Consider the following 12,479-nt stretch of genomic DNA (forward strand, 5'->3'; position numbering starts at 1 on the left):
TGGTGGAGATCAAGCTGTCAGGGCAACCCTCATACTGGGATCACAGAGGGGGCCGAGTGAGAACCTTCCAGAAAATGCCTGGGAACTTCTCCCTTCTCATCAGCCGGGTCCAGGAGTCTGATCTGGGCCGGTACCGCTGTGAGCTGTTCGACGGGTGGAATTGCAGCATAGCCTATGAAGTAGTGGAGATCAGACAACTCATCTCAGGTACCAGCACACTTCTGAGCCGCATTGTAGTGGTGGTGCTCAATATGTAATGGCCATTAAGATGGCACAAAACGCACTGGTCTCCCCCTTGACGTTTGCTACTAGCAGGCTCAATGTTGACATAGCTGTGTCTTTTCTTTTCATTTTTAATGTTTTTTCCCCTTTTGCAGCCCTCTTTTGGAATCCCCAATTGGATATGTTATGCCTGACTCACCGTGGATAAGAGTGTCTGCTAAATGCCAGTAATGCAATGCACAGGCCAGGAATGAGGCAGTAGTGTGTGTTTCACAGCCACACAGGTGTGGTTTAGCATGTAAACGTTTTCCCCTTGCTGGTGGCATTTGCCGTTTCCTCAGGGCGTGTTGTGTACGGAGGCTGTTAACACTTTATTCTAAATGTGACTTTGCCTGTGGCTTGACTTGGTACAGAGGAAACACTGTGGCTGGTGGACAACTGGTACTTTGTGGCTGCTGGTGGAGCCATCATAGTTTTTTTGTTCATCACCGGTGCCTGCTGTGTGCAGTATAAATGTAAGAACCTTAATTTACTGCTCTTTTACTCCCCACTCCAACTATATGGGCCTCGCTGTCTTCTGCATTTTTCAGCAGTACCCCGAAAATGCTACCAAAATCTAATAGGCTGTCTGTTTGCTGCATGTGTGTGCCATACCCCCCCCCACCTGTGCAAGTAGTTGTGTTTACCTTCATACGCAAATGCTTTACACTTGCCTCGTCGGGTAACGTGTGTGAGAACATTTCAATTACTTGAAGTGCGACTGCACCGATCGCACAATATACGCAGCCTTTACCAGAGTTTCTTTCTTCTTCGCAGGGGTTAAGGCACCACAGTCAAGGTATTCTCTACAGGTTTTCCAGCTGAACATTGTATTCCAAATATACATAGCACTTCAGCAAAAACTCTTTGAAACTGTATTTTAATTGAAATGATCTTTTCTGCCCCACGTAATTTCAAGAATATGCCATTTATTTATTTATTTTGTCTTTTTTTTGGTTTGTTTTTTTTTTTTCTTTTTCTTATTTCCTAATACAGGTCTGGAAACCCTGCTGTAGGTAGGAATACTTGATGGCTCTGTAATAGTTTTCAGCAAAGCTCCAGCTATTTTGCCTGCTTAAATGAAACTACTTTTCAAATGTACAAACAATGAAATATTGGACTACCCCATAAAGAAACTGAATTCAGTAAGACAGCTGCATCGCATATCTCTGTTTGAAATGTTGACTGTGGCACTAATATGTAAAACACGCATGCATGTCATTGCTCTGCAGCATATTTTCATTTGTTTCCATGGAAATCTTTATGAAATGCACACTTTTCTTAAAATGAAGACAGCAAAGTGAGACACTCAGATGACCGTTCCTTCACCCTGTCTGTGTTTTAGAATGGTTGGATAATTCTTGCTACGCTGAAACAAGCTACCAACGAGGTTTGATTTTTATGACCTTCCTCGCTCCCTCTTATTTTGTTCTTTCAATGAGCTCATTTTGAAAAAGTAAATTGTCAAAACTGTATTTGTGAAATTGCATACACCTTATTCCTCCAAAAGTGCACATGCAGTTGACTTCCAGTTAACATTTAACGTGAAAATGTCCTATGGAACTGGAGAGTGTTTCAGTCTAATCCAAGTTAAAACGTGTCAAAGGGCTCACAAAGTAGAATTATGAATGTACAACATTCTCAGGGTTGCACAACTATTAGCCTGAATTTCAGATGCATTATAATGTGAGATTGTGTTTTTCATCAGTTTGTTGGGTACTATCAATGGAGAAATTAGCATAAAAATCAACAATTCATAGTTATTCTTGAGACTGTAGTTAAGGATAGTTTTTGTACTGTCTTTGCCTTGTGTTTTTATATTGTTGGCAGAATTTACATCTTTACCTCAGGTCAAAATATCACTGATGCTTTACAATTCACAACCCTGTAATTGAATAGAATTTGAATTGCAACAATGTTTCTACAATAAGTTTAGACTTTTGACTAATGTTTCATAAATCATAGTCTATGAATTTAAGTATTACATCTCTGTTTGACCTCACAGATCGACCCCTGAGAGATACTGAAAGTAGCAATTACAGAGTCAATTACAGAGGCCAAGAGAGAGGTAGTGTTCATATTTTTAGTTTTGATATCTCTTCATCTTAAGGCTCAATTCCATCACATAACTCTTTCATCTGAACAACTAATGTTCTATTTTTCATTTTAATCCAGGACCAGCGGTCAGCACTGATGTGCCAATTTACGGTATGTAAATGCTTAATTTCTGTATAAATACAGATATTTTATTTTGGAAATGATATTAAATCAAGAGAAATGACGTAAAAATTCTTAATATTTGCTATTGATCCCTATGTTGCACACAAACAGTTCTCTTTATGTGTATTTTCTTTTTAATATTATATAATATATATTATTAGAATTTTTACTTTTACAATTTTCTCTTTATCAGGCAATGATTACTCAAAGCCATGCCCTCTCTATGCCAGCTATGTGGAGCATCAATTATGAGGGAGAAACTTCGGGGTGTTGGGGATTCTCAGATGTGTTTAATTTTTTTTGTAAAACTGTAAAAATTTAATATGAATGTGCGTATTTGTTTCATGTTGTACTTATTAGTTCAGCAGGCACTGTTACTCAGAGCAACCTGCAAAAAACTACCGTCAGTACCTTCTTTGAAATTTTAGGAAATGTCACCACAAAGGGTGCAAGTATTGTCATATTGTACACAGCCTTAAACTATTATCTCCAATTTCCAGCCACAAGGTTTGTACCACCACTAGATTGTATCACCACATTTGTACCACTGAGCTTTGGGGCGCATGTGTCTGCTGCTGGAGTTAGTGGCTGACGTATGTTAGGCTACTCAAAATCAGATGCATTTTCATTAACAGGGAGCGTATGAGGAGGTGGAGGTAGACGGTGGGGAGGAGAAGGTAGAGAATAGCATCTAAGGGCTGTTAGAAACTGCTTCAATATTTGAAAGTTTGAGCCCTTAGATGAGACATCAGGGGGGAAAGGTGAGAGAAGATGGTCATATTCACAAGGTCAGAGGGCAGGTTTGATTTTTTCCATCTCGGTTCAGGTGAGTGGAGTTCAGTCCTGCTGGTACACTGTGCCTCAGTCAGCCATGGCTTTGAAGGTGATGGCTTTGAAGGCCTGGTCTATTTGGAAAGGGGTACAGTACTGGAAGGTCATTCAATAACTTCATTGAATTTAAACAAATTGTGGAGCTTTTTAAAAGTTGTTTGAATGTATAGCAAACTAATTAACAATAAAAACAAATCAGTAACTGTGATGAATGGCACTGTCAACACCCTGGTATGAGTCCAAGCTGGCTGGCTGTCTGACATTATTCCATTAGCACCCTCAGTATTAGTATACATTTGGTGTATGTTTTTCTAAAAATCCATTATGCAAAAATTTTATTTTACAAGTACATTTCTACTGAAATATATGCATAAATACATAATACAGCAATAAATTATTTAATTAATGAGTTAATAAACTCATTCTTACATATTTGGCCCTGGATAGAGGCCATGAAAGAGTCAACAGATAAAAAAAAATAGAAATCTTTACAACATTGGATATATTTTAAACTCAATTCCTATTGTCTTTTTACTGGTTGCATTCTGAATAAACTCTCACTGGTTGTAAATGGAAATCTGCAGAACAAATAGTGGAATTGCAGATGCAGTGTTACCGCTTTGTTTCAGCTGGGGGCGCCAAAGGCTCAAAATTTCAATTCTGTTCAAGATTATGCCCTGGTAGTTCTATATCAATGTTTGGCATGTCATTATGAAAAATGAAGCTGTACAGCACAGACCTCTAATTGTATTTTATTTTTCAGCTACATATTGCAAGAAAGACACAATCTATCAACAGCTCAAGAGCTGGTCATTGTGTGCTGTCTAAGAGCATTAGTTGAGCAGGCGTCTCTCGGATCAATCAAATGATATGTCGATGGATACAGTAATGTAATTGTCTGTGTCCATGAGCTCACGGCCGATGAAAAGACAGGATTGTCTTGTGCCGAGCCTGCTTGGAAATAATACTCATGAGCAAAGTGATTATATCTAGCACTTAATTAAACCTGTGACATCTGTTTTGGATGGCTGCACTCAGGGACATTTCTAGCTATTTTTTTTGAAGAGAGCTCAGCATCGGTAGGCTGGGGAGGTTATATCTACCTTTATAATAAATAAATATTATCACACCTTCGGACGCTGCAAGTCAAGTTCCGCTCTGTTACACTGTCTGTCTGTTGTTTTGCTATAAACACCTCCTTTTTCAGGGCGAAAATATTTGGGGCTAGGCTTAAAATATTCGGGGCTATAGCCCCGAATGATCGGACCTAACGACGCCACTGGCTGCACTGCAGAAGGTTTGAGAGCCTGCGCTCAGTATAAATTACAGCTTCTACAACCCAATATTAAAAGGGCTGTGGTGGCGGTGATTGACATGTCAGTGAGTGGGCCTCTTCCTGTCTCTACGTCCGCTGTATGAACACTGACACCAGCCTGACACAGCACACTGTGCTGGTTCAGTGTTTCTCTTCATACCAGTGAAGGACTGAACTTTCTCTCAACCTGGAATCCTAATATGGGTTTATACAGCTGCACAGATAACAGATCAGGGCTCTGTTGTATAGAGGCATTCTCCTCCCATCATCAACACATATCTGTATATTTGCTTTTCTAAGTAACAAATGAGACTATTCTGAATTTGATAACTCATTGTTTTTAAACTTCCAGAGATGATGCTCTAATTTCTCTCATTTCTACTGAGAGTCACTGCCGTTTGGCATCCTTTTTTGATGGAATGTTGAGTACTTACGACAGCAACAGAGAGAGTTTCTAAAACTTGAATCTTACACAGACATTATACAGGAATTGTCCATGCAGTGATCCAGTTTTCCATCTGTCCACACTTTTGCAGTGATAACTTTTTTTGTCTGTTGAAAAATTTGAGACTTTAAATCTAATGTGTCTCATCATGCTGAAATTCACTGTTTATACCACATAATGTCAGTTATAAAGGTTCAGATCAATAAATTAAAACAAGCAATAAATTGGATGAGCTCTCCACCATTGAAATGTGATGTCCATTTCTTTCCATTTCAAATAATTTATTTTCATATAATTCACAGGATGATGATTTTTACAGGTAAACAACTCAGTGTTATTCAATTTCAAAATGTGTTCTACTTGTTATGAATTGTAAACAAAATTCACACTTAAAAAAGAATATAATTTTGAGTGTATTAGTATGAGACACAAGCATTAAGCATAACACATTGGTTACATTCAGTCAATAATCAAATTAGTGGTTAGTTTTGCCTTTCAGGCTATAAAGCTGAAAGTGAAATGCGTTGGTGAATACAGCATGCTGAATTTAAATGGTTCCTTTTAGTAAATCTTATAGCTGGACTGACCACTGTCATTGCAGCCCCTACATTGTTAGACTATGTGGTTTGCATCTCAGTACAGCTTTCTTTCTGGAAGTGGGTACATGATAACAGGAAGTTGTGGTTATTGACAATAAAGCTTGTTCTGTGTGACTCGAGTTTCATGGAGGGCTTGTCATGCGGATGCAACTTTGTTTGGTTTCCTTTCGAGGTGGGCAGGCCGAAGTCTGTAAGCAACACAAACTCTAGCCCAGTCCTGTTCTATACATGTTTTGCCATCTAACCACACCACTCAACATATAACATTGGAAAGTTACAATACAAAAAATGTGGCATAAAAGCACATGGCATTGCAGTTATGTGGTGTGCAGCACCCTGCAGCATTGGACAACTTACCTTTCTTTGTTTAACTGATTTTTGGGATATTTTCACTGAATGACAATTGATGAATAGCAGCTCTGGTCAGAATTAAAGCTTGAAGCAGAGAGGATCTTTCGGTGGAATAACATTCATAAATGTATTTTGTTTTGTGTGATCTTTATGGTGTGCCAAGGTCCAATTCTGTCAACAAAGCCTAGTAACCATTTTTCAAAAATGACAAGACGATATGTTTACCTTGCTAAAAAGAGAACGAGTTCACTAACATTCATAAGATGGTGTGCCCATACTTGAGGTAACACATGTAACAATTTGTCAAAATAGTTAGTTCCATAGCTAGTTTAGTAATCAGGGAGCAAGTTAGTTCTACTAGCTCTGTGTTAATGTAACTTTTAGCTAATTATGATTGCTAAAGAATCTACTACCTACATTATTTATCTGTTTTTTACTGTGTGCGTAAATTATGTTTGTTAACATGACCATGTTTCTGAAAAGAGACTTTGCTATAATAATCTTGGAAGTGTTGCACTTAGGGGATTTTACGAGCTTCTCACTTATCAGAACTCTTGTTTCAAGTTCATAGCCCTATTGCCCAGTTTTGATCCCAGCCATGTCATCAGCTAACAGTAACTGGGTCCATGCAGAACAATTTGCCTTCATTTCCCCAGGGTATGGGTGAATATGTCAGCGGAGTCTTCTCATCTCATGGTTGTCTGGCACCAGAGTTGCTCAGATGACATCAGAGGAGTGTTGCACCTTCACCTTGCTCCTTTGGAGAAACAAATTCAGTTGATGTCCTCAAAATGTAGAAATACCCCATCGAGGCCCTTTGATAAGTAAATATATTTGTATTCTATACCTTGTTATTAAAGACTATGACTATGACTTTGACTATGAAATCACTACTGTCCCTTGGAACAAAGTTAAAATATTTGTAAACTAGACAAATGAAGAAGCACCAGCCAAGGGAACATTATGTAGGGAAATAAACAAGGCTTAAATGTGACATGTCCGTGTTGCTGTTTTACTTAAGAAGTCCAGGTAAAGCACCACACTCCTGTGTACAATGACAGTGCCCCTCCTGAGAATGGGACCATTTGTGTTCAGGTTCCAAGCCCAGTTCTGAAACACTACCTCAGACTGCTAGTTGATCACTATTTGAACTGAGCAGTGCACAAACATTTTTAGAAGAACTTGGTCATATATGCCTGTTATGAGAGTGTAAATGGTTTAGTAGCACATATTTTGCTTTCATAGTGAGTTGTCACTCACTCAAGGCTGAGGAAACCACAAGTTGGTCAAAGGCAAACTTAGACGCCACCCACTAATAGATTAGCTACAGTTCTTTAGAAAAAGGGCTATTGTGAGCAATGTTGCCATATATTAAACATGGGACCTTGTGGATGATCTTGTGGGTGATCTTGTGCTGTGATGTGATGTCTGTGATAGGTAAGTACCTGGTGCTTTTGACCTTTTAAACAGGAAATTACTTTGCAATCAGGTATCAGTGCTGCACCATGAAAAAAAAAAAAAAACCAAACAGGGACTGTTTTGTATCGCTTATTTAAGCACAGTTGTCAGGGAATGCCTAATAAAACTTAAAACTAATGTATGAATCATTATACAGTCATCATGTATTGATATGTTGCTTACTGTGGCAGCAGGTGTCACAAAGAGCAAAAACTTACTAAAGTAAAGATGAAAAATAACCTGTACAATACGTTGTTCATTATATTAATTGGAAGGAACAGATCTATTAAGTTTTTTTGAATCTTTTATCTTTTATGAAGACAAAATAATTGGTTATACTCAACAGTTTAACGAATGTCATTGTGTTCCTGTCTTTCTATTTTAATTTTGAAATCACCAACCATGAATTAGAAATCTCAACCTGAATTTTCATTTTCAAAAAATGGTTTTGAGTTACCACATATCAAAATTATGTGTGCGCCTCTGTCAATACACAGATGTATCAGAATTTGATAGTGTACTATATCTGCAATTGTACATATGAATTAATTTAAATTCTGACAAATAAGACTTTGATAAAGGTTTTGAACCAGTCAAAGCTTAAATCGGCTGGCAACTTAATTTGAAAATGGTGCATCAGATTGTAAAACGTATATAAAAAGATAAAATAAAAAGGACTCGCATATGATATGAACTAATTTCTGGGTTTAATAAAATGCAAAGTAAAGGTTTTTAAATAAACGCTGGATTAATTGTCATCACGCCACTGCTGGTTGTTTTTCAGGACAGAGCCACTGTCGAAGCTCTCACCTTCAGACCATCAGTGTAACCGTTGCACTTGACTCTGATGCTCTCCTGCCATGTGACTTCAACCAAAACCTGCTGCAAGAGGCGCGGAGTGGAGATGTGGCTGTCGTATGGACGCACGGCACTATGAATAACCTGGTGGAGATCAAGCTGTCAGGGAAACCCTCATACTGGGATCACAGAGGGGGCCGAGTGAGAACCTTCCAGAAAATGCCTGGGAACTTCTCCCTTCTCATCAGCCGGGTCAAGGAGTCTGATCTGGGCCGGTACCGCTGTGAGCTGTTCGACGGGTGGAATTGCAGCATAGCCTATGAAGTAGTGGAGATCAGACAACTCATCTCAGGTACCAGCACACTTCAGAGCTGCATTGTAGTGGTGGTGCTCAATATGTAATGGCCATTAAAATGGCACAAAACGCACTGGTCTCCCCCTTGACGTTTGCTACTAGCAGGCTCAATGTTGAGATAGCTGTGTTTTTTCTTTTCATTTTTAATGTTTTTTCCCCTTTTGCAGCCCTCTTTTGGAATCCCCAATTGGATATGTTATGCCTGACTCACCGTGGATAAGAGTGTCTGCTAAATGCCAATAATGCAATGCACAGGCCAGGAATGAGGCAGTATTGTGTGTTTCACAGCCACACAGGTGTGGTTTACCATGTAAACTTTTGTAAACCCACCAGTCTCTCCCTTCACATATGCTATTAACAGGCTCAATGCTTCCAATGGCTGGGTACTTAAGCATCAATATTATATTTGGTACAAGCAAGCTGTGATTCAGATTCCTTTCAAATTCTTCATTTTAGTTTCAGTTAACTAAACCTCTGAGTTTATGGTGCAGCCAGACACACTGGGCAGTGCAAGGAAGTCCCCTTGTGAGGTTATGTGTGTCTACTGCATGTGGTAGAGGAAGAAATGAGACAGTAGTGGGCGTTTGGTAGCTGTGCTCAGCGGCACACAGGTTTGTAGTTGCATGCAGTTTATCATGTCAAAGATCTCTCCATGCTGGTGGCAATTTCCTCACAAAGGTATTTGCGTACAGAGGCTGTTGCCACTGTGGTTTAATAGCGTTTTTAATTTCTTGTTGTGCTCCACTTGGTGCAGAGGACACATTGGTGCATCCTTTGGTGGACAACTGGTACTTTGTGGCTGCTGGTGGAGCTGTCATCATTTTGCTGCTCATCACTGGTGCCTGCTGTGTGTGGTATAAATGTAAGAACCTTAATTTACTTTTTTACCCCCCACCCCACCTGTAAAGGCTTAGCTGTTTTCTGTACGTTTTAGGACTACCCCAAAATGCTACCAAAATCTAGCACGCTTTCTGTTAGTTCGTAGTGTGCCCCTCCATCCAATGTAATTTGTTGTGTTGATCTTCATATGCAAATGCTTTACGCTTCCCTTGTTGGCTAATGTGTGTGAGACCGGATTAATTACACAAAGCACAATATACACACAATCTTTACCAGAGTTTTCTCCTTCCTTGCAGGTGTTAAGGCACCACAGTCAAGGTATTCCCTTGTTTTCTTGTTTCTTTCGGTCTCCCTGGTCCATTATATGTACCACCTCAGTAAATTGAAACTACCTGAGGGTGAGGAATATGCTACTTATTTGTTTGTTTGTTTTGCTCTTAATTCCTGCTACAGCTCTGGAAACCCTGCTTCTGGTAAGCACACTGGATGATCACTCTATATCGCTCGAGGTTGCTCCATCTGCGGTACCTATTTAAATGAAATGATTCAAAATTACAGTGTAATATCAGACTGTTGTACTTCCATATGAAAATTCAGTTATATGTTATGTTGACGTGCATGTCTCTCCTTAAACTAACATACTTTTGTTCAATATAACACTAATGTGTAAGGCATGTACGCACATCATCGCTCTGCAGCATCTCTTCATTTGTTTTCAAAGAAACATTTCTGACGAAACGGAGCCTTTTCAGACAGCAGAGTGAGCCGCTGAAATAACACTTACTGCACCCTGTCTATATTTCAGATACCAGGTCGAATAGTTCTGTCTATGCCAACACAAGCTACCAGCGAGGTTTGTTTTCATGACTTTCCTCATTCTTCCTCCTTTATCTTCAAAAGAATTCAATTTCAGAAGTCGACAGTCAAGATTCTGCTTGTAGAATAGCATGCGCCTTGTTCCTCCACAAGCGCACATATAGTTACTTTACAGCTAACATTTAACATGAAAATGTTCTATCAGTGTTCAGTTTTGGCCCCAATGAAAATATTCAGTTTCATACACAGCACCGCACACAGGGTCCAAGGGCATCACAAGACAGAATTATAAATGCTAGTAGGCCCAACCAAGTACATTCTCAGCGATTCATAATCATTTCCTCTGTATGCCAAATTCATTAGTAGTCTGTATGATAGAGAAATAATATGAATATCAGTTTGTCGATATGTTCTCTGCGCCACCAGTTTGTCAGGTTTGTCACAAACCTCTGCTTAATTTGAACTGCAACACAGTCTTTGCAATAGGTTTGCACCTTTCACTATTGCCTCCTGCATTACAATGTATGAATCTGAGCGCTGCGGTTCTGTTCAACCTCACAGATCGACCCCCAAGGGAGACTGCATGTAACCAGTGGAGTAAGAGTGACAATTATAAAGAGCAAGAGAAAGGTAATGCGCAGGATAATTCTGGGTCTGGTATCTCTTCAGTTTATGACTCTGTTTTTTCACAAAACTGGTTTGTTCAAACAACTGATGTTCTATTTTTCATTTTAATCCAGGACAAGGATATAACACCACTGGCAGGTCAATTTATGGTATGTAATCTTTTGACCTGTGTATCAATACAGAGATTGTATTTATGCAGTGATATCAAATCCAGAGCAATGGAATCAAAATTCTTAATATTTGCCATTGGTCCCTATGTTGCATGAATAGAATTCTTTTTCTGTGTGTTTATTCCTCTGCTGTGTTCTTTGAATTCTTTGAAAGTTAAGAGTGAGTTTCTGCTTCTGTACTGTTTTCTTTTTATCAGGCAACGATTATGAAAACCCATGCCCTGTCTATGCCAACTATGGGGAACGTCAGTTCTGAGGGAAAAACGTCTGGGGAGATTTTCTAATGTGTTTGATTTTTTAGCGCAATACAAAAAATCAAACACCACTCCAACTATTTGGAAAGATGTGTGATTCTGGAAGGTCTTAACTTTGTTGAATTGAAAATAAGAATGAGAAATAATATAAGGTTTTTAAAGTTGTTGTATATATCAAAAATTGCCAATAAACAATGAAATTTTAAAAAATTAAGTTCTGTGAATGGCACTATGAACATCCTTGTCCAAGCAACCTCAGTAATGCATTTGCATGAATATGTAAGCTCTGTACAAAAATCTGTCGAGTAAATATTTGTTGTGCAAGTACATTTTGCTGAAAACCCATGATTAAACACATAATACAGCAATAATTTAATGTTTTAGCTAATGAACTCCTTCGTACTTATTTTATCCTGGACAGAAGCCACGAAAGAGACAACAGATGAGAAAGAAATCATTATAAAATGGAAAATATTTTTAAAAAATGCTGTTATCGGTACCAGTTTCATTCTGAATAAATTCTGTCAACAATTGAAATGAGATGGAATGCGAGTGTGCACGTGTGCATGGAATGTAGTGGTTTTTATTTCCGTTGTGTGGCGCCAAAGATGAAACGACTGCGGACTTGCTTTCCATGTAAATGTTGATCGCCAGTTTCTGCACGCAGCACAGTAATTCCTGCACTTAAGAAACTATTTCTAACCGGAACAGAAAATACATCTCGTGACATATAAAAAATAGTAATTTTACGCATGTTTCACGATACGTGTATACAACTGTGGACGTACGCCATCTAGTGGAGACAATACAAGCGTGAACCATTGAAAAAAAAGGTGTGTTCCTGGTTCTGTGACGAGAACTACAATTACAACAATCCCATGCGTGACGTCGGCACGCTCCACTTCACTGTACAGCACAGCGCGCGAAACGTTTGGAATGGAGAGGTGAGTTTAAAAGTGATGTGAAGTAAAGTTAGCTCTTTGGTTTGCACATTTGCATAACATTAGCATTAACTAGCTATCTTAGCTAGTCTGGCTACAGTTCAGCATAAAGGGAAAATTAGCTAGGTAGCCATTATAACGAACGTGATTCTAGTGGTGAGTAATGTTATGTTTCAGTTACCTGTACTCCCCACGGGA

General features: G+C 38.9%; 1 protein-coding gene and 1 long non-coding RNA gene across 2 annotated transcripts; both read left to right on the plus strand.

The window, feature by feature from the left end:
- The first annotated feature begins 7,389 nt into the window (after window positions 1-7,389).
- On the plus strand, window positions 7,390-8,680 carry si:dkey-65b12.12. The gene is made up of 2 exons (XM_036523291.1): window positions 7,390-7,459; window positions 8,265-8,680. Exons 1-2 carry the CDS (start codon window positions 7,414-7,416, stop codon window positions 8,678-8,680), a joined length of 462 nt encoding a protein of 153 aa, XP_036379184.1. The 5' UTR covers window positions 7,390-7,413.
- A 739-nt stretch (window positions 8,681-9,419) lies between these two features.
- On the plus strand, window positions 9,420-11,359 carry LOC118774001. The gene is made up of 7 exons (XR_005004799.1): window positions 9,420-9,495; window positions 9,770-9,791; window positions 9,927-9,946; window positions 10,279-10,326; window positions 10,851-10,919; window positions 11,030-11,065; window positions 11,284-11,359. It is a non-coding gene; the product is annotated as an uncharacterized LOC118774001 (long non-coding RNA).
- The last annotated feature ends 1,120 nt before the right edge of the window (window positions 11,360-12,479 follow it).

The sequence above is a fragment of the Megalops cyprinoides genome, chromosome 3 (assembly GCF_013368585.1).
Source record: "Megalops cyprinoides isolate fMegCyp1 chromosome 3, fMegCyp1.pri, whole genome shotgun sequence".
Classification (NCBI taxonomy): domain Eukaryota; kingdom Metazoa; phylum Chordata; class Actinopteri; order Elopiformes; family Megalopidae; genus Megalops; species Megalops cyprinoides.

Coding starts and splice junctions, on each gene's coding strand:
- si:dkey-65b12.12 (XM_036523291.1), top strand. CDS start 7,414: ATGATCTTGTGGGTGATCTTGTGCTGTGATGTGATGTCTGTGATAG. Junction 7,460..8,264: donor TGATGTGATGTCTGTGATAG/GTAAGTACCTGG, acceptor GTTGTTTTTCAG/GACAGAGCCACTGTCGAAGC.